Below are 23463 nucleotides of genomic sequence, written 5' to 3' on the forward strand. Positions count from 1 at the left end.
GAATTTGCATTTCTAGAATTCTACTGAAAGAACTCAAAATTACTCTTCTAAGATATTTTTAGCCACGTTTCCCAACTGGATAAAGTATACAAGAGATGTGCTAGTTGTTATTACAATTAGAAGTTGAAGACTCTGTTAAAAATGTTCACAACTGTACTATAAAAATTAATTCAATGTATTTTCAAATATAAACAAGTTCTTACTAGCTAATTTTTTATTATGTACCTTGTTGTATAAAAGAACAATTCAGCAGTATGTCACGAATCACAAAGACTCAAAAGTCACTCAACTACTGCACATCCTGATTTTAAAAAAAGCTGGTGGAGAGCAGTGCACTTAAATAAAAATTATCTGGCAGTTTCAAATATCTGTATATAGGCAGCCCATGAAAATAGTACTAAGGAGTAAATAAAATAGAATAAAGCCACCTAAGAAACAGCATTCTGGGTTAGAGCTGAAAGCAATCTCTTATTTGATAACACACAATAATAATGATTGAGAACACTAATTAACATTAGTTGAGAGCCACTATGTGCCAGACACTATTTTTGTATTTTGTTGCTTTGCACTAATTACATGAAATTTTACCCAATGCTTGGTATGTTTCAGGCATTTTTCTAAATACTGGGTTTTGGCAGAGAAAAAAATAGATAAAAGTCCTTGCTCTCATAGTAGTTATTCAGGATGGAAAAGATGGAAAATAAATTAGCAAAATAAAAATATACTATTACATTTATTTATTTATTTATTTATCTTTTTCTTTTTTTTGACAGGCAGAGTGGACAGTGAGAGAGAGAGACAAAGAGAAAGGTCTTCCTTTTGCCGTTGGTTCACCCTCCAATGGCCGCTGCGGCCAGCACACTGCGCTGATCTGAAGGCAGGAGCCAGGTACTTATCCTGGCCTCCCATGGGGTGCAGGGCCCAAACACTTGGGCCATCCTCTACTGCACTCCCGGGCCACAGCAGAGAGCTGGCCTGGAAGAGGGGCAACCGGGACAGAATCCGGCGCCCCGACCGGGACTAGAACCCAGTGTGCCGGTGCCGCAAGGTGGAGGATTAGCCTAGTGAGCTGCGGCGCCAGCCAATATTACATTTAAATATATAATGTTCTGCAAGTATATATTGCTGCATGTTGTATAATTAGTATAATATATAAATTATAAATTAAATAAGTAAAATAGTATGTCAGGCAGTAATAAGCATGGTGACCATAATGCCTCAGTTTTCTCAGAATTTTGTGGTTTACATCTATGGTTTTATGTGTGATTATTCCTAGTACACTCATTCAGTCTCAAAAATGTCTTAGTTTGCGCAATAAATGGTATGGCCACCTAAGCGAAAGTCAGTAAGAACGGAGCAAAAAAGCAGAAAAGAGCAGGTATGTGGGGAGCCTCATAATTTTCAACAGCATGATCAGAAAATGCCTCATTAAGAAGGTAACATCAGAGTAAGGATGTATGTCACCTGAGAGAGCAACCCAGGCAGGCATAGAGCAGGAGGACATTTGAGGCTGAGGGTATAGTGACTGCAAAGGCAAAAATATGTTCCCTTTTTGCAAATTAAAGATAGAGAAATTTCTGTTAGCTTGCTCCCCCAATGCCTGCAACATCCACAGCTGGAATAGGCCAAAACAAGTAGCCAGGAGCCTGGAATACATTTCAGGTCTCCCACATGGGTGGAAAACACTCAAGTACTTAAGCCATTTCTTGTTGCATTAGCAGGAAGTTGGAATCAGAAGTGGAGCTAGGACACAAGTTTAGGAACTCTGATACAGGATGCAGACTGTGGGCATCACAAGTGGCATCTTAACTGCTATACCAAATACCCACTCTGTCTGTTTAGGAAACATCACAGGATGCTTCTAGCAGCATGGATGAGAGAAGAGACAATAGTAGGGCCGGCGCCGCGGCTCACTAGGCTAATCCTCCACCTTGCGGTGCCAGCACACCGGGTTCTAGTCCTGGTCGGGGCGCCGGATTCTGTCCTGGTTGCCCCTCTTCCAGGCCAGCTTTCTGCTGTGGCCAGGGAGTGCAGTGGAGGATGGCCCAAGTACTTGGGCCCTGCACCCCATGGGAGACCAGGAGAAGCACCTGGCTCCTGCCATCAGATCAGCATGGTGCTCCTGCCGCAGTGCGCCGGCTGCGGCGGCCATTGGAGGGTGAACCAACGGCAAAGGAAGACCTTTCTCTCTGTCTCTCTCTCTCACTGTCCACTCTGCCTGTCAAAAAAAAAAAAAAAGAGAGAGAGAGAGAGACAATAGTAGGACCTAGGATCCCAGATGTAAAAGGAAGCTACATTATGCAGTGTCTTGTGTTGTGAATGAGATGGGGAGCCATTGCAGCTTCTGAGCAGGGGAGTTACATGATATGCCTTATGTTTAAATGTATAATTCTATTGTATTTTGAGTAATTGTAGAGGTACAAGGGCAAGTGCAGAAAGATCAAAACTGCTGCAAAGATCCACATGAGATTGATAGTGGCTTGGATCAAGATAGTAGTATAGTTGGTAAGAATTGGTCAGATTCTAAATATGCTTCGAAAGTAGAAATGGCAAGCTTTGTTGAAAAAAAAAATGGACAAAAGCCTTCATGGCAATGTTTCTGATATAATGGCCTGGAGAAAATAAAAAAAAAAAAGTTGTCAGTCTAAGAGAAAGTTGAAGTGGCAAGTATTAAAGGGAGGGTTAGGAGTTTTACTTTGAATATGGTCTCAGCCTGAGTTTCCAAAAACTCAAAATGTGAGTGAAGGAATTGTATATAGAAAGTAAATTTGGGAAAGTGATCTCGAAAGCAGAATGGAGGATCATTAAAACTGAAGTACAGAAGTAAAGAAAGTCATTCCAAATGTGGGCTTTTAAGCTGGTCACAGCTATGGTCAACAAGCTTGACCTTACTGGGAACTCTCTGAAGAGCTTGGAAAATGCCCGGGAAATGTGTCTGCTTGGACACAGAAGAGGAAGTTAGTCACGAATGGCTGTCTTTTCCTTTTTCTAAAAAAAATATTTATTTATTTATTTAAAAGGCAGAGTTAGGGAGGGAGGGAGAGAGGGAGAGAGGAAGAGAGAGAGAGGGAGGGAGGAAGGGAGGGTGGGCGGTCGAGAGAGGGGGGAAGGAGGGAAAGCGAGAGGGAGGGAGAGAGAGATTTTTTTCATCTGCTGGTTCACTCTCCAAATGACTGCAATGGCCAAGGCTGGGCCAGGCCAAAGTAAGGAGCCAGGAACTGTATCCAGGTCCCCCATGTGAGTGCAAGAGCCCAAGTACTTGGTCCATCTTCCGCATTAGCAGGGAACTGGATCAAAAGTGGAGAAATCAGGACTCTAACAGGTGCTCATATTGGATGCTGGCATGTAGCCAGAGTTTAACCTGCTGTGCCACAATGCTGGCCCCCTTTCTTTTTCTTGTAGGTCAAGAGTTGTTCCATACATTATGGCTCACATTTGCAAGCTTGTTCATGCCTCAGAATGGCTGAGTGGGTTTCTGCAGGCAGGCATTCCACAAACAGATAAAAGAAAAAGAAGACAACGAGTGCTGTCTGGTACATATAACTGTATGCAGCTGGTAGCTGCAGTAACATAAGGACAAAAAGGTAAAATGAAAGAATGTGAAGAACAAGAAGCATCTGAAACAGCTATCTTAAGCTTTGATACTTATCAAATACCTAAATGGAGAAGGAAAACAGGCAGCTGAATATGTGAATCTGAATTTTAGGTGACAGGTCCAAGCTGAAGATGTAAATTTTTTTCAGGATATACATGGTATTTGCATCAGGAACAAGGATGATCTTACCAAGAGAATAAGTGTAGCAAAGGTGAGAGAAGAGGTATGAAGGCTAGTTTCTCAGGCCCTTCGATGCTTAATGGTTGGAAATATAAGGAGGATTCAATAAAGGAGAATGAGATGGAATGGTCAACCGGATAGGAAGAGACTGAGAAGGACATTGTATCCTGAAAACCACATGCAGAATGAGCGATCGGCTGTGCCAAATGCTGCTGAAAAGTCAAGAGAAGAACTAACCCTTTGGCCATCAAATTTAGCACCATAGGGGCCTTACCTATTGATGAACATCTACTAAAGCATGGCAAGGAACTCTAAAGCTTAAACATAAGAAAAATCTTTAGTCTAATGGTTGGGTTTCCTGCAGATAGCAGTAAGGAATGAAATGAAGAAGATAATAATGCAACAATCAGACACTGAAAAACACCTGTCAGTCTAAGGATTGATAGAACACTTCAATGAGGCACAAGCAAGGAGAAGACAAAAGTGAGATGTCATGAACTTCAAAAGAAGTGAGACAATTAAACAGAATTGCTATCTGTTATTGGGTATCACTGAGTAAATTACCTCTGGTTCAGTTAATTCAGGTAGTTAGTGCATGATAATAGAGAGAGGTCAAGAATTTTTTCTTCATCCTAGATAGTTATCCTGGCAAAGAATAGAATATTGTCAGTTTTTCATGGCATGCACTTTAGTCTTCCATAGTTATCTTGCAAATTGGATCAAAGGAATAAGTTCTGAGTGTTACACAATAACCTACTAGATAGTTTATGAACAAATAGAAGAAAGAGACTTCAGGCCTCTAATAATAAAGCAATACCAAAAAAGCAGAAATTCTGATTACCATTTTTGGGTCAGTATACGTTGTATACATGAACTGAAATGCCCACACGGTGGTCCATAAATATGTAAAATTTATTGTTAATAAAAAATTTTAAAAATAAAATGCAGAATTTTGACCCAATTTTGATGCCAATTTCTACTAACTAGTAAAATCATATGAATATTTCTAATTGTATGTAATGAGCATCATCTTCCATTATAGTGCCATTTGAACAATAACTATTATATATTATGAACACCCTGTTATTTATATAGCATATTGAGATTAATATATATATAACAAATATATGTTCAAGCCCAAACTGGCCAGTTTGCTAGATTTGTTATCTTAGGAAAGTTAGCCTCTGTTTTTTTTTTTTTTTTTTTTTTTTTTTTTTTTTTTTTGACAGGCAGAGTGGACAGTGAGAGAGAGAGACAGAGAGAAAGGTCTTCCTTTGCCATTGGTTCACCCTCCACTGGCGCTGTGGCCAGTGCACCGCGCTGATCCGATGGCAGGAGCCAGGTGCTTCTCCTGGTCTCCCATGGGGTGCAGGGCCCAAGTACTTGGGCCATCCTCCACTGCACTCCCTGGCCACAGCAGAGAGCTGGCCTGGAAGAGGGGCAACCGGGACAGAATCCGGCGCCCCGACCAGGACTAGAACCCGGTGTGCTGGCGCTGCAAGGTGGAGGATTAGCCTAGTGAGCTGCGGCGCCGGCCAGCCTCTGTTTTCAAGACTCAATTTTACAATCTGTATAATAGGGATTTGTCTTAGGGTTACTTTAAAGATTAAATGACACATGCTTAGCACAGTGTCTAGCAAATAAAAAATACTATCATTATTTTTGAAAATTTGTAAGCATGAGATTTATTTGCTTAAATACAGGTCCCACCCTGATGCCTTTGTTAGTTTAGAGCATTTTTCTGCAATAACTTTCAACTGTATTTTAAACGTGTGAACTCATCAGAGACTGATTTTTGTTTTGTTTCAGCTGTACAGATGTCACCTATGAAGTTAAGCCTCTTATGTGGATTAAGTCAAAGGCAATATTGATTTGGGCATGTTATGAGCTACCAATTCTAGTTATCATAACATTTCAAGGAAGAAAAAAATCCCCGAGAAGATTAGAAACTCTCCCATTCTCAAGCTGAGTAGACTTAATCATGAAATAATCCAGTGACTGTTAAGTTAGGAAGGCCATAGGAATTATAAACTAAAGAGCAATAGTTCCATTTATTCAAATTACAACATCAATAGAATGCACTTCCTAAAATGTATCTGAACACGAAACTTTTCACACTATTTGTTACAAATTTTAGTAGTTTTTGAGCCTTCCCAATATATCTGGTCCACGAGTACATACAGAATTTTGAGTAAATATGGGTGTGTAATGATAGTAACTGAAAGACTGAATCACAAAACCTTTCCAATGGGCTTGTGGCTTGAAAGCAATAGAAACAGATGAACCTAAAATGGAAAGACATCTGTTGGAGAAGGTCCTTAAAGCCTTATCCTGGGGTCAATACCATCAGCAAGTATTAGAGGAGCACATGTTCTACTGTTGAACTACCTTGCATAGAGTTTATAGAACCTATAGTATAATGAAAAAACATGATGTGTCCTGCAAGTTGTAGCAGACTAAGACTCTTCTAATCCAGTTGGTTAATGTGCATGACTACACTACTATAAAAGATGAATGTTGGGAATATGAATTTCATCAAATACTCTTTCAGGATTTAAAATTTTTATTAGATGATGTTAATTGTTTCATTTTTATCATATTGAGGAAATTTGAACTAAAACATTCTCTTGTTTCATAGCAGTTTAATTGAAGATGTTACAATTATAGTCACCATGACAGGGCTAAATTTTTTGTTAACCCTTATTCCATTATGGCTCTTTCATATAATTAAGCTATAGGGAAAGTATATGAAAACTTCAAATCCTCAATGAAATCAGACTAGCTTGTATGGAGATAGAAGGCTCCCCTATTCCTGTGTATAAAATTCCAATGCATTTGTCATTTCCAGTGACATATCTTCCTAGTTCCTAAAAATGTTGAGAAAAATCATCCTCTGGAAATGGTTGTAACAATCTGTGAGATAAAGGCACCAGTGAATGTGATAACCAAGACTAGCATTTATGTCTTGATAGTTTTCACAATGATTTGTTTATATAGTCTCAATTGATTTATGTACATAATCTCTATTATATATAATCTCAATTGATCCTTTGTACCACACAAAGAAATATTATCCTCATTTTGCACAAGTAGAGACACAAGTTTATGAAATTAACCTCATTAAAAGAAAAAAAAAATCATTGAACACTTACTACAGAACAGGGTTTATAAAAGGAAACAATACAGTCCCTGCCCTCAAGATATTTGCTTTCTAGCTTGAGAAACAATCAAGTTAATCATTAATTACACTTTAGGGTGTTTGGTGCTGGTGTCTAGGTGGAGACTTGAAGGCTGAGAATGACCTAGCCAGATGAAGAGAGATGACAGCTTCATAGCAGTATTTCAATCATAGATTAAAGCTGATGCAAATGTCTTCAGGAATATAACAAACTGAAATAAATTGGAATAATTTGTATCCGTTCCCAAAACTTTCTCTAGTGAGGTACCATGCCAAATGGTTGGTAATACTATAGCTGGATGGCACGCAACAAGTAGGAGTAGTTTATTGTTTTATTGTGCTTTGTTATGTTGACCTAACAGTAGAGTAGTTTTAGTGCTACAGTGAAGATTTAGGCTGTGGAGTGTAGAAAAGTAAAGAGTAAATATGTTCCAATGAACAGCTGATGGAGAATCTGTGGCCTCAGAGGATTGAGACGGATTAAAAGGTGACAGGAACCAACTGAAAGAGTTGAAGGAAAAGAGATGCCCAAGATTTTATGCATTCATTCGGAAGATACTTAGTAAGCAAGCATTTATTCTATGATGACACTTTGACAGCACTCTGAATAAGTCAGCATCAAATACATCAAAACAAAATATAGCTTTTTAATTAAATTTACTAAGTATTTTTAGATTCCTGACCTACTATGTACTATTATTTGTACTATGTACAAAATAATACACTATATCAAAGTGTCCAGATACTGTTTAATGGTAGCTGCTTATAGTCTATGTTCTCAAGAAAATGGGAAAGAGGCTTGACATGTTACCTGTAGAGTTTTTGATAAAGTATATATAGAAAACACCATTAAATCCTAGAAAATGATGGAAATTTCTTCAAAATCAAATAGCAAATAGTAATTATTAATGTTTCTCTATGGGAAACAGTAATTGTTGAGTTGAACTCTGGTAAAAATATTTAAAATGAAAAGTAAGAATTTCTGTGATAATGTAGCGAGGGAAAAATAAACACATCACAATATTATGAAAGTTACTGATAAGACTGATAGGATTTTTTGTAATTTTTAGGGGTATAGGCTTAGTGTGGTCCTGTCTCAAAGGGTGTGTTCTCTGAAGGTCTTTGGCAGCCTTATGATTTAATTTCAAGTGCACTGAACTTTGGTATGAAGTAATAAAAAATACTTAACTGTGGTCCTTTTCTAATCTCTGTGTTTTTAAGCTTTGTTTTAGTGAAGGTGCAAGAGTTATACGAAAAGAGTAACTTAGAAGAAGTCTGGGGGCTGACGTCGTGGCTCGCTTGGTTAATCCACCGCCTGCGGTGCCGGCATCCCATATGGGCGCCGGGTTCTAGTCCTGGTTGCTCCTCTTCCAGTTCAGCTCTCTGTTGTGGCCCAGGAGGGCAGAGGAGGATGGCCCAGATGCTTGGGCACCTGCACATGCATGGGAGACCAGGAAGAAGCACCTGTTTCCTGGTTTCTGATTGCGTAGCTTTGGCTGTAGCAGCCATCTGGGGAGTCAATCAACAGAGGGAAGACTGTTCTCTCTCTCTCTCTCTCTCTCTCTCTCTCTCACTGTCTAACTCTATCTGTCAAATAAATAAATAAAAAAAGAAGTCTGTTTAACTTGTGGAAAAGGCAATTTCCTAATGACACTCTTATGGAATCCAGATGTCATGTACTATGATGTGAATGGAAGGGGAGAGGGAGTGGATAAGGGGAGGGTTGCGGGTTGGAGGGACGTTATGGGGGGGAAGCCATTATAATCCACATTCTGTACTTTGGAAATTTATATTCATTAAATAAAAGTAAAAAAAATCTTAAAAAAATACAAATGTGAGAGTATTCAGTATGTATATGAATGCATAAGTCTAATAACAGAAGGTTCCAAACTTTATATTAAAATGTAAATTTTGATTCCAAAATACATAAGTACATGCAAATAACAGTTACACACATTTATTTTATATCTTTTTTTTTTTTTTGGACAGGCAGAGTGGACAGTGAGAGATAGAGACAGAGAGAAAGGTCTTCCTTTTGCCGTTGGTTCACCCTTCAATGGCTGCTGCAGCTGGCGCGCTGCGGCCGGCTACCACGCTGATCCAAAGGCAGGAGCCAGGTGCTTCTCCTGGTCTCCCATGGGGTGCAGGGCCCAAGCACTTGGGCCATCCTCCACTGCACTCCCTGGCTATAGCAGAGAGCTGGCCTGGAAGAGGGGCAATCGGGACAGAATCTGGCGCCCCGATTGGGACTAGAACCCAGTGTGCCGGCACTGCAGGCAGGGGATTAGCCTAGTGAGCCACGGCGCCGGCCTATTTTATATCATCTTATCAGTATAGTACAACCATAGTTAACAACAAAAAAAAAATAAGAAGAAGCCTTATTTAACTGGAATATCTCCCTTTCTATACACTCCTGATAGTTGGCATTGATAAGAATGAAACAAATGTCAAGAATACAAAGCCACCTCCAAGCTTTCAGGTTCTCTTTATTTCTACATTGAGGCCATTCATCAATGGTATCTGTGTCTGTAGTTCAGTGCAATAAAAGTGGAAGTACCTGAGCAGAATAATGGACTTCTCCACAAAAACAAAGTCTTAAACTACTCCACATCCAAACCCAAATCTACAAATTAAGTCATGGAAAAGGGCAGATTCATACATTTTAGGAAGCTTTTCATCAATGAATTTTAGGCTAACCCTTGTTAACTGCAAAGGTTATGAACTTAAACTTCAGTTGTATCTCAACTTGATTTTTATGGTATGACAAAGCATTAAATACTGAAGCTACCATATGCTTATCTACTCAGACAAGCCTTTTGTAAAAACAAAGTATCATATGCCAAAACTACCTCATACTTCTCTATGAAAAGTAAAAAACAAATATATAGCAATAAAAGTGGTCAATATTTAAATCTGAGACTCTTTCCAATTTAATTTACCAAATGATCAATGATATATATTTAATAAATTCAATTGTCTAATAAGTATTAATTGAACAACTATTATGTGCCAAATACTTTCCAAGTTCAAAAGTAAATTCTAAAAGCACAATGGCTGAAAGCACAGTGGTACAACCAGTCCATTTGTACTTTCAAAAGTTACTTATTTGAAAGACAGAGAGCAAAGTGAGAGTGACAGCTAGTGTGTGTGTGTGTGTGTGTGTGTGTGTGAGAGAGAGAGAGAGCGCGCGCGAGCGAGCAAGCAAAATACAAACACAAAGCTCACATCTGCCAATTCACTACCCAAATGTCCACAATGACTAGAGCTATCCAGGGCTGAGATAAGCAGCTGGGAACTCAATCCAAGTCTCCCATGTGGGCAGCAGGAACCTAATTACTTGAGCCATCAGTGCTACCTCCAAGGGTCTGTATTGGCAGGGAGCTGTGTATCAAACCCAGGAACTCTGATGTGGGGTATGGGCATCTTAACCAGATGCTATGCTATGCTACTAGGATAAACGATTGCCCTCAACCAACCTAAGTTTTTGAGTCAAGTTGATCAGATATATTCCACACTCCATTGGCCTGATGCATTGGTCCTGCCAATCATGGTGTGGATTGGAAAGAACACACTGACTATCTTGGCTGTGTGTTACAGTTAGGATGTTTCAAAATCAGCTTTATTGTCATCTATCCAAGTGTGAGTCTAAGGGAAACCATTGAGAAACACAAAGCTTGCCAACGACTACTACTTGCCAAGTATACCTGGGGTTTAGTGTATTTGGGACGGGAAGCCACAGGAGAAATATGAGGCATCAGTATCCATGCATGCCTTTTAGATGCTGCTATGCATGGCTTCTTTCCTGTTTTGTTTCTCCATTATTACATACAACTATTCATTGCTTAAGAAAATGCAATCAATAGAAAAAAATTAGAGTGCAATTTCATTATAAATTGCTTTACCTCATTATTCCATATAACATGCACACACAAACCTATATATGCATGTATACATAAATTTATATAGCTAATTACTAAACATATTACATAAATACATATTATATATAATACATATAGATCACACAATAAAATTCTGCAGTCTTGTGACCATCCCATTTATCAAAACCACAAATTACTTTTTTTCAATTAGTTCAGGTGATCTGGGACCATATTTATTGATTAAATTGAGGCATGTTAGCATTCGGCCTAGTTTTATGTCAATGTGATAGTTTTTTTTTTTTTTACGTGTTTTTGAAACTCCAGGTTTGAACTATGAATAAGAAGACCTAATTGGTCTTGAGTAGTGAAGCTTTGTAAATGTCTCAGTTGAAGCTTGAGAAATGATTCTTAACCCAAACCTTTAAATTCTATGAAAGATCTGGGCGTGCCATTATTTCTTTAGCCTTTGAGCTCATTTCTAACTTCTTTCTTCCATGAGATAAAAGATACAAAGGGTCATTTGTTCAAATAGTTAGGCTCAACAGTAATGAAATTAAATACCTCATGTGTTACAGGAATGATTGGCACCAAAATAGCACTGCATATGGTTCAGTTTATACTGGAGGGATAGCAGAATCCTCAGCTTTGGGTATTTAGGCTTCAAATGAGAATATTTCCAAGGTTTCAGGGGATTCAAGATTTATCATCTGTCACCTCTAGACCCTTTCAGAATTATAATGAGAAAGAAAAGTGCTGAAGATAAATAGAATTTATTTGTATATGGAGCCAGTTCTGCATCACAGATGACCAAAAAATCAGAATAACAGTTTTTTTGACAAGAGGATTTTCTGACAGGACATGTTGGCATACCTCATAGTTACGCCTTTGCAGATATTTAAAACTGCTTTTGACTGTTCCCATGAATATAAAGCTAGACTTCAAAATTTCAATTCTGAGTCTCCCTCAAATCTTTATAATAAAAAAAAAAGAATCAGCATGTAGTATGGACATAGTCTCAATCAAGCCTGTGAACTAAAACCCTTCAAGATTCCACAGAGGTTTCCTATTATGCATTGAACCATATCCATGCCTTTTTACTTTACTTTTTAGGTTTAGCAACTGCTTCCCTCTACATTTCACTAACCTCTTTTTAAAAATAATTCTTCAACAGTCTCTCTGCTTCAGCTATGTTATCTATTGTGTTTCTCATTCAAATGATCTGACTTGCCCTTGTCTTTGTGCCTTTGTGTAAACCACATAATAAATGGGCCCTAAAGTGTTAAAAGGAAAATAGAAACCTTTTTTTCCCCAGTCTTCATAATCCCAGGGACATATATCGCCTTTGATCCTGCCCGGTGACTGGGTGATTGAAGCAATTCAAAATGAGGAACCAAATTATGTATCCAATAATGGATAGCTGCTTTGTTTCCCAGGGATAGTCATCTGTGTGACACTTAGCCAGGGAATCAGTTTTTCCTTCTGAAATTACGTAGATCCTCAAAGAAAATACATAGTTACACCGAGTAAAGAGCTGTTTAAAAGAGAAAACCACAATCATCCCCCATATTATGGTGAAGTTTCAAGTCTAGATTTAGGAAGAATCATTAAAGGGATGAGCATACTATTAAGCAAAGTGGCTCAGAGACAGAGAGTAGAAATGGAGAGTGCCTGCAGAGGCAAGAGTTATTTTCAGACTGAGAGCAAAAAGCTATGTGACCTCAGAAGCAGCAAGATAAAAGAAGTGAGAAACTGACCTAACTATTCATGGCTAAAGAATGTCTGCCAAGAAGAAGCTTGATGATTAAAGATAAAATCAAACTTGGGAAATACATCTATATTTAGTGTGATTCTATATTGTTTCATAGAATTAGTTTAAGAATTTACATAGAGAATTACTTCAACCAAATGAAGGTCTACTAGGTAATGTCTACCATTTGTTAAAAAAATGGTACCTAGGAAGAATTGTGGCTATCTTTACTCCTAGCTCACTAATAATGAAGAAAAAGGAAGTTTTACAGAAATGATAACCTTCAGAAAGATTCTTGAAGGTGCAATTTCTATACTGCACCACTGGAATAATCCCTCATACATTTCTCCACTTAACTGCCTCCTTTCTATTCTCTAACACTGGGTTCCAAACTTGCCCATACTCACTCTCTCTCTCACACTCTCTCTCTCTCTCTCTCTCTGCACTTCTCAGCATAACTTGAAAATATCATTGATGTGTAGGGTTGTGTTGTATAAATATTTATGAAAGGAAATAGTGCCTTTCTTATTAAAAACAAAACCCAAACTGTCTATGAATTTGGCATTAGTTGGAAAACTTCCTGGTTGTTGATGATAACAGTAAATCAAGATGACATAATGCTAAAAGAAGCCGAACTTCGGAGGAAGAGATCACTGCCTGGCAGCCTCCCACTCCTATGCTCCTGTAGATTCTCCTGTTACTGCTAAATCTTCAAGTATCTAAGTTTCAGTAAGTGGAGTGAAATGCTCTTAGGAGAAAGTATTAACAAATGGCCTATGGATACAGAAAACCTTCAAGGGCTTCCTGAAATCCATGAAATATGTGGCAAATATCATGTTTATATTTTTTTCTGAAAAGAGTTTTGATTAGATTCTCAAACGCATTTAGTAGTGTCCTCCCATCTACTGCTAAGAAGAACTATTACTCCACTCATTGATAGCCACTGGAGGATTTTCAGAACAGTATAATCTGATTTGTGTTTTAGAAATATGTCTAGTAATAGTATAGAAGAGATTCTGGAGTTTCCCTTTTGTTGGAAGGGGAAAGAAAATTTAATACATAAAATACATATCCTATCTCCCTTAAATCCATTATACAGAGTGACACTCCAAAAGAATAGGATATCCAACTTCAGTTGGGCACTCAATACTGTTTGGAAAACATTTTTACCAATGATAACAGCTATCTGGAATTCACAGCACAGTGTGGATATCATCTACTAGAGATGTATCTATAGTTTAGGGGAAAGAACATAGGCTTTAGTCAGAAGCCATGCATTTATATCTTAGGTCTACTACTTACTCGAGCTATGTGACTCTATAATAGTGGCCTACTCAAAAACTTCTCTCAATACTCATCTGAAGCTCGTAACTGGATCTATGTATTTAGCAGATAATGTTGTCTCTTATTTATCCAACAAAATTGAGATCATTAAGACATTAAGTTCTTCTTACTCCATTGTAGAATGTACTTCCTGTCTCAGAGGAAGCATGCAAGTTCTCCTTTCAGAGCCTTTCCTTCCACCTGAGATCCTGACACATTATCCAAAAGATCTCACTCCAGAAATTACATTCCTGTGCACTCTTCAAATCCTTGTCATCTGGCCTCTTTCCCTAATATTGGAACTGCTTACTCTAAAGCCACGGATCCCAATTTTGGATGCCTACTGAAATCTCCTCAGGAGTTTTTTTTTTTAATGCCTGGATGGCACTCCCCACAAATTCTGATTGCAAATTCCAGTTAAGTTGGATAATCTGTGGTTTAAAGTCAGCAAAGTCCTGCTAAATTATCTGCTTCACTGCCTTTTGTCCATTTTCATTCTACTTGTTAATTCTGATGCACATGAAGATGTTAGTTCTGCCTTTGCTGTTGTAATACCATTTCCTTTTGTTTCTTCTCAGACACCTCAATATCAACGCTTTTTCTCTGCTTAGTGTTTTAAATCCAGGTGCTTCTCATGGTTTCATACTCGATTCTCATTATTTCTGAATCTACATATGTTGCACTGGATGATCTCTTCTATAGTTTCAAGAACCTATTTACACTTCTTTGGAAAATGACATTGGAATTTTGATAGGAACTACATTAAATATGTCAACTGATTTGAGTAATAGGGATTTTTTAATTTATTTGACAGATAGAGTTAGACAGTGAAGGAGAGAGGGAGAGAGAGAGAGAGAGACAGACAGACAGAAAGGTCTTCCCTCCATTGATTCACCCCCCAAATGGCTGCTATGGCCGGAGCTACGCTGATCTGAAGTCGGAGCCAGAAGCTTCTTCCTAGTCTCCCACGTGGGTGCAGGGGCCCAAGGACTTGGGCCATCCTCCACTGCCCTCCTGGGCCACAGCAGAGAGCCAGACTGGAAAAGGAGCAACCAGGACTAGAACCCGGCGCCCTTATGCGATGCTGGCACTGCAGGCATAGGATTAACCAAGTGAGCCATGGTGCCGGTCCCAGTGATAGGGATATTTTCAAAATGTCTCGCAACACATGCACAGACAAAAGCACATGCACATATGTAAACACACATAATGACATTTAATTAAACCTGAGATCTGAATTTATGGCTTTCTATCTGTGCTTAGTAGTTACGGCAATGGGCTCTACTGTCAGACTTCCTGGTGCTAATCCCCATTCTATCATTTCCTACCCCTACATTACTGGGAAAGAATCTCAGTGTCTTACTTTATTGATTTGTAAAATGGGTATAACAATGATGCTAACCTGATAGTATTGTTGGAAAATTTAAATAGCATAACCTACTTAAAGTACCTTACTCAATGTCTGGTGGTAGATAACTGTTAGGTGATTTTCTATAATCATTGTCATCATTCTTAAGTAGGTATTCTAGCTTCTAGACCTCAATAGTATTTTACTTATAATACTATTGCTACACCAATAATATTGCATCACTATTGTTGATTTATACCTGCCTTCCCAACTGCTCTCTGAATACTCTGAGGTCAAAGACTACTTCTTATTCACCAATATTTCTGCAGAGCTGAACACAGAAGTTGGCACAGAAAAGAAGATCATGTATTGGAAATAGGTTTTATCTTTTGCCAACTCTGATTGATTGACAATGCTTGCTTGGAATGCTGTGTTGGAAAGAATGTGAGGCTGCATCTGGGCTCAACAACAAAGAGCAGCATGATTAATCAGGGATGTCTACACGGGGTGGGTAGAGGGAGCAAGGGCACAAGTGTCATGGGTAGTCCATTCCAGCTTTAGATGCGATATAGTAAATGTTTTCTGAATAAGTTTCCCTGAACAAATGTTATTGGCTGAAAGACACGAGCTGATTGGAATTGTTGCTAAATAACTTTGTTAATTTCCTCTGATAGCCTCTGCTCATTCAAGGAGGTCAGTATAAATTTCTATGCCACAAACTTATGACAACTAGGATCATAACATGTTCACAGCAGAAAATTCATTACATGTGATCAAATGCTGTTGAAATTTTCATTTTATAGGCATTGCTTCATTACATTATACCTGCCATCTGTGACCTTTAAAACATAAATATAGATCTGAAGATTAAGGGTTCTTTCAAGACTTTTGCAGCAATTGTTATCCAAACTGTTTAAATATGAGCAAAAAATAATTTAAACTACTGCTAAATGCTTGAAATAAAAATAGAGAAATATGCTTTTTGAAGTTGGCCTTCTGTCTATTCCTTGAACCCACAAGTGTGGCAATGTGTGCTTATGCCTTCTATTGTGGGAAGAAGCGACTCATGAACCTGAAACAAGGAGCAGGAACTTAACAGTCAACTAATGTCCATTTATCTCAAGATGAACCTCATCCACCAGTTCCAGCACCTGGCACATAGTTGACATCAAATGAATGTTCATGCATAAATGAATGGATGGATGGATGGATGGATGGATGGATGGATGGAAGAATGGATGAATGATAGAAAATCTGTGCTTTCCATGTAATCTTGGTAAATACAAGCTGGCAGTTTAAAAATTTCCCACCAGGTGGCGATAATGTGAGATATAGGTTCAGTTTGCAATCCTGAAGAGGAAAACAACCAACCAACCAACTGAACAAACAAAAACAATAGTAGTAGAAAAAGAAGCCACAAAAGAGCAGGGTAAAAAGGAAGAAACCAAATGTATGTGGCAGCTGTTGTATGTGAGGAGCCTATGATATTGTGGGATTTGTAACAAGTACTCTCCATATCTCCTTTTTATGCATGAGTGACTTTTCATTCATAATTACTTTGCAGTAAAATGGCTACATTCAAAACTAATCTATATAAAATTATAGAGTAATTATCACAACTAAAATTATTATCCTTGGTTTACATATACATATACTTACATTTTAATTTGATTCATCCTAATTCCTTAGTTAATTGATACTCCCTTGAAAGTAAGGTTGCTTGGGAACAATTGCTAGCCTGTGTGCCTCCAGCAAATCTACCTTGCTATTCAATCTGCCAAAAGTCATATAAAGTAAGCCTGCCTAGAGATCATTCATCTGTTAGTAAATAATTGTGAATTACAATAGATTACAGACCATCCTTTAATTCACAAAGTTTTAGAAGATTTAAAAAAATCAGTTTTAGAATCTGGCACTTGACATGTGTGGAGGTGAAGGTTGCTGTTTTCTTGGCAAATAAAGATAAGAGGGTGAACTTGATACTTCAGATAGATCAAGTGTTTCGTCAAGTATTTTCCCTCAACGACTCCTGAATTAGGTAAAACATTAATTTCCCAAAAACGTGGAAATAAATTGACTCAAGAATATTTCATGATAAATTATAAACCATAGCATCTGCTTTTTGTTTTTGATGTTAATCAGGTTGATAAGGCATTTAACCTCCTTGTAAACCCTTAAGAGAGATTGCTATTTTTGAGTGCCTACACATTTTCACACTTGTGATGAAAATTAATCTTTATCATGACCTCCTGATGTAGGTATTGAGGCAGGTAGTACAGGGCAGAATGAGGGCTTTGAAGCTATAGACTCCATTTCCAGTTTCAACTCTCATTACTTCCTATAGGTGGAACCTCTGGCAAGTTTTTGGTGTCTAAACTCAGTGTCTAAACTCAGATCCTTTCTGATCTGAAACTAAATGATTGTCCAAGAATCCAAAATGTATATACACTTTAAAGTATCATTTTGTATATGATAAATACAATTTTATCTGCCGAATTAAATAAAATTAGGGCCCAGTGAGTGACACAATGGGTAAGGCTGCTGCCTACAACAGCAGCATCCCATACGACTGCCAGTTGGATCCTGGTTGCTCCACTTCTGATCCAGCTCGCTGCTAATATGCTTGGAAATAAAGAAGACAGTCCAAGTGCTTGGGCCCCTACACCCACGTGGGAGACCTAGAAGAAGCTCCTGGCTTTGGCCTGGCCCTGCCCTGGCATTGCAGCCATCTGAGGAGTAAATCAGTGGATGGAAGTGCTCTCTTTCGCTTGCTCGCTTGCTCTCTCTCTCTCACTGCGCCATTCAAATAACATTAATGTCTAAAATATAAATAAAATTTGAAAGATAATGAGTTAAGCTCATTTTATTTTATTTTTATTAGATACCATCACTGACAAATATTTGTGAAAATTAAGAATGGTTTCTCTTACTTATAGACAGAACACACGGAATAAAACAACAAAGATAATCCGAGTCCTCAAAGAAAAGATATTTGGACTATTTTGCCTAACGAGGGGTAATTCATTTCTCCCCAAAAAGGGTACATAATTTCTCCATAGACGAGTAGGTCAGTGGAGGATGAGATCTCAAGTTTCCAGACTTTTGGCTTCTGAATCTATATAAATGAGTGCACTGAAGGATGGCTAAAAATATAAATAGGCTCAAAATGTGGATATGCCAGTTTATGGATGATAGATTCTGGTTCTTGTTCTTGGTTTTTTTCTAGACTTACCCTACATATAACCCATGGATGATATCATCCATCCCCAGGCATTTTCTACTCTAAGACACTGATGAGCCAGAGTATACTTATATCCATAGCCAAGATCTGTCCTGAACCTTAGACAACCATTTCCAACTGTCTGATGTCTGATGAGATAATCTACCTGGATGTCACAAAAGCATCTTAAACTTAACATTTCCAAAAAGAAACTCTGCCTCTTCCTTTCCAAACTTGCTCCTCTTACTCTGTTCTGGCTCTTGACAAATGGAACATCACCCTTCCAGGATACCAAACTTGAAACTTTAGAATCATCCTTGACTTTGTTACCTCTTTCAACTTCAATAAGCAACTTTGGCCACACTAATATCTCTTGAATGTTCCCTTCACCTCCACAGCCATTTTTATATCCTTTCATCACCATTCTTATCTTGAGTTAATTCCACGGCCACATATATTTTTCTCCTTGCAACTACATCACTCTCCTACCATGTTGGCTACATGTCTACAATTATCGCATGCTTTACTTATGCTAAATATTATAATTCATAACAGAACCCTTCCACAAATGAAAGCCTGATTTTCAATGCTTAAAGAAAATAATTTCTAACTTGGAAATGCAAGACTTCATGATCTGGCTCCAAGATCCCTTGATATAGTCATGTTGCATATTTACCTATTCCAATAGTTTTCATAGCTTTGTATTTTGCACCTGCTAATATAATTTCTTAAAATGTCTTGCTGGGAAACTCTTATTCAACTTTTAAGAAATAGATCCATTTTTTTTTCTTTTTATAGACCTCGATTTCCCTGAAGAAATTAGTTATTTCATCCTGTGTATTTCCATAGCATTTTGTTTTTCAGTAATGTAAGAACAATTATTACATTTAATTGCAATGAGTTATTTCCATATCATCATTTGGGCTTATTTTCACAACCACACTATGAATTTCATACAAGCAGCAGCAGACTCAGGGCATGACACTTATTAAGTGCTAAATGAATGATTATTGTGTAAAAAATATTTATTGAAAGGAAGTTAGGATAGTATCATAAAAGACAAAAACACTTCCTCCCAAATTCTTTATCACATTTTAGAAAGACAAAATCTGAAGTTGGTGAGCTCTTTATATGGATTCAGCATAAAATTATTCATAATTTAGGAACTGCCACCAGTGTGTGTTCTTATTTAAACTCGCAATATAGGTTAACCACTCTATTCACCAACCCTAAAACCCACAACTCACAATTGTAAGTTCATCTTCTATAAGTACAAACATACAGAGAAATATTTTTATGGAAGGTATACATTACTTAAGGCATAACAAAGCCCCCCCCCCCCACAAATTACCAAAACAAAATATTTTCTAATTGTCAGGCAGGCAGAAAAAGAAAATTGTTAGAACAAATGTCCACAGTCTTTGGCAGAAAAAAATAGGAATGATTAAAATGAATTTCTTGAAAACACAGAAATGAAACTTTTACCAATTATGTTAAGAGATAAAAATGAATAATATAGTTAATATCACAAACATGTAATGCATACCCAAATGCATGAATATCCTAAATCTTTAGCTCAATTTCAAGTTTTCCAAAATGTAACATTCCAGTGCTAATTAGAAAATGGTAGCTATCATTTGTAATAACTGCATTTGACATGGCAATAATTAAAAGTTTCCAGTGCATGACAAGCACTTGCGTTTCTGTAGATAATTCCTTTAAGACTATTAAAGGGCAAATAGTTCAGAGTTTCATTGAAAACAAAGTATTCTGGAAGGTCATGGGAGAAGAGGTCATCTACACAGTGGAGTAGAGATGACACAGCAAGGATTCAGTGGCACAGAATGCCTGTAAGCTATTCCTTGAAAGACAGCTTAATATGGATACGGGGGGATGGCAGGAAAGGGTATTACAAGAAAGAGGTAACAAAACAGTAAATGGATTCAAGAGGGATGAAGTGAGACCCAGGGAGATAAGATAGAACAAAGAAGTCTAGGTAAGGAATAAATGAAAGCAATGATAATGAAAATGAAGAGAAAATAGATTCGAGAGATGTAAAGATCAACTCTCCTTTTGAGGGAGCTGATTATTTGACAGTGTGTGGATTCACTGGAAAAATGGGGACATTGATAACATATGTCAGAGATTTAAAGAAGTGCTTCCATTTGAAATATATTGACTTAGAGTTTCCAACATGTTATTCATTTGCATATGCCCAGCAGGTGACTGAAAATTTAGAACTAGCATTTAGGAAATTGATTAGGACTGAAGATATCTGAAAGTCACCTAAATAGATGTGATCATTGAAGCCTTCTAAATAAAGGTGATTTCAGAGGCCTTGGACAGTGGTCTTCAGACATCAGAATTCCCTGGAGGGTTTATTAAACCATAAATAGATGGGTCCTAACCTCAGAGTTTCTGAATCAATAGGTCTGGGGTAGGTCTGAGACTGAATTTTTAATAAGTTCTCTAGTTATGTTGTTGCTGGTTCACTGTCCATACTTTCAGAATCGCTGATCTATACAATCAAATCCATTTTATAGTCTCATTATTGACTTATTAAAAAGAATATTTCAATGACAGTCTTTTCTATATAGTTTCTAATACTATTTTTTTTTTTTTTGACAGGCAGAGTTAGGCAGTGAGAGAGAAAGACACAGAGAGAAAGGTCTTCCTTTTCCATTGGTTTACCCTCTAAATGGCCGCTAAGGCTGGCGCACTGCGCTGATCCAAAGCCAGGAGCCAGGAGCTCCCTCCTGGTCTCCTGTGCGGGTGCAGGGCCCAATGACTTGGGCCATCCTCCACTGCACTCCCAGGACACAGCAGAGAGCTGAACTGGAAGAGGAGCAACCGGGACAGAATCTGGCGCCCCAACCGGGACTAGGGACTAGAAGCCGGTGTGCAGGCACCGCAGGCAGAGGATTAGCCTAGTGAGCTGCGGCGCTGGCCTCTAATACTATTTTTCAATTGAAAAGCAATAAGAAGCCATATTTTATCTATATTTTGATATTTTGCAAGGCAGAGTGACAGAGAGGGGAGAGAGAGAAAGAGATCTTTCATCTGCTGGTACACTCTCCAAATAGTGGCAACAGCCAGGTCTGGGCCAGACAGAAACCAGGAGCCAGAACTCCACCCTGCTCTCTCCTATTTGTGATAGGAACCCCAAGCACTTGGGCCATCTTCCAGTCTTCCCAGGCACATTAGCAGGGAGCTGGATCAGAAGCAGAGTAGATGTGATTCAAGCCAGCATTCTGAGATGTGGGTACCACCAGCAGGGGCATAACCTGCTGTGCCACAATGCCGGCCTCTACGTTTTTTTATTGGTTAAAACTGTCGGCCGGCGCCGCGGCTCACTAGGCTAATCCTCCACCTTGCAGCGCCGGCACACCGGGTTCTAGTCCCGGTCGGGAAGCCGGATTCTGTCCCGGTTGCCCCTCTTCCAGGCCAGCTCTCTGCTGTGGCCAGGGAGTGCAGTGGAGGATGGCCCAAGTGCTTGGGCCCTGCACCCCATGGGAGACCAGGAGAAGCACCTGGCTCCTGCCATCGGATCAGCGCGGTGCGCCGGCCGCAGAGCGCCAGCCACGGCGGCCATTGGAGAGTGAACCAACGCCAAAGGAAGACCTTTCTCTCTGTCTCTCTCTCTCACTGTCCACTCTGCCTGTCAAAAAATAAAAATAAATAAAACTGTCTTATGAGTCCAAAATGGAGAAACCAAAGATGTCAAAGCAATTTGCTCCAAAATATCACTATAGTAGAAAGGGTTCCAAAAATGTCTTACTCTTCCTTTACAAAATTGCTGCTCCTTTTGATAGACTTTCTGAATCCTTTTTGGTAGTCTCCCCTTAAATTTTCTAGCTTTCTCAGTAACCAAATATGTATTTGGGACTTTTGTCCCATATAGCCAATGGCTTACAAAGCACTTAGATGTTTACTTTTCATCTTACTATAAATTATTTATCCTTCAGTCTGTAAATGGCTATTTGTAGGATCGGACAAATTTTGAATGCTCTGATAAGAGGATTGTTGCATCCAAATTCATGCATAATCCGTAGAAAGCACAGGAATCTACAACCTCAGCTGGGGTAGCATATGAAATGGATTTCCTGAGCATATGTAAGAGTACAAATTATTAACCAGTTAACATCAGCAAATGTTTTTTTGAAACCTAAATTTATGTAACAAGCATTCCCTAATGAAAAAGGATATTATTAGTTACACAAATCCAATAAAAATGTACCTTGAGTAGATTTCTCTACTTCTTTCCTCTTTCTGCTCTGGCTGTTGTAATTCATCCTCAGCTCTTGGTTGTACTCATGCAGAGTTTCCCTGGAGTTGTATGACTGTCTTGGTTTTCTTCCATCTTCACTCTCATCGGAAGAACTGGTATAAGCTAGATCCATTTCATGCTTGACTTTTGACAAAGGCTGGTAAGGTTTGCAATCTGTTTGCTCCATCTCTAATTAAGGAAGATCAGTTTCATGAACAAAAGGACAAGGAAGCCCTTTAAAGCAAGCAGTCCTGAAAGACAGAGGGAAAAACACAAGCCTTCTTAGATTTGTTCTTTTGCGAGGAAACACATCTGGCAGATTCACAATTGGTCGTGATAATACTATCAAAGGAGTGAAGCAAAAGACAAACTAGATGACATGAGGCTAGCCGGAGGCAATAACACTCTGCTCATGCATATATTGTCAAGTATTTAGGATTAAGCTGGAGGTTGCAGCATCAGAAAATACTCAAGGTAAAAGAGAAAAATCCTTAAAAAAATATTTGATTTGGAATACAAATAAAGGATCGTGTTGTTTATGATATATATGTGTTTTTAATGTTAGATTTGGTGGTTAGATTTTAAAAAAATTTATTGGATATTAAAGTGGCAAGAGTACAAATATTAACCCAGCACATCCCTTGTTTGAAATGAAAACAAGTGAGAAAACTTTGTTCAGACAAAAATACATTCTTGCTTCTGGTTTTAATATTACATTTAAGACAGG

General features: G+C 38.4%; 1 protein-coding gene across 6 annotated transcripts in view; it reads right to left on the reverse strand.

Moving 5' to 3' along the window:
• TENM1 (teneurin transmembrane protein 1) overlaps positions 1–23463 on the reverse strand; it is an 870866-nt gene that overhangs the window by 578357 nt on the left and 269046 nt on the right. For all 6 annotated transcript variants that reach the window (XM_051827790.3, XM_051827788.3, XM_051827787.3 and 3 more), the window contains one exon: positions 22707–22987. In XM_051827790.3, the coding sequence (XP_051683750.1) occupies positions 22707–22923 (217 nt within the window). In that variant the 5' untranslated portion in view covers positions 22924–22987. The remainder of the gene's footprint in view (positions 1–22706; positions 22988–23463) is intronic.

The sequence above is a fragment of the Oryctolagus cuniculus genome, chromosome X, assembly GCF_051225735.1.
Source record: "Oryctolagus cuniculus isolate XC-2025 breed Fujian yellow rabbit chromosome X, ASM5122573v1, whole genome shotgun sequence".
In the NCBI taxonomy this organism is placed as follows: domain Eukaryota; kingdom Metazoa; phylum Chordata; class Mammalia; order Lagomorpha; family Leporidae; genus Oryctolagus; species Oryctolagus cuniculus.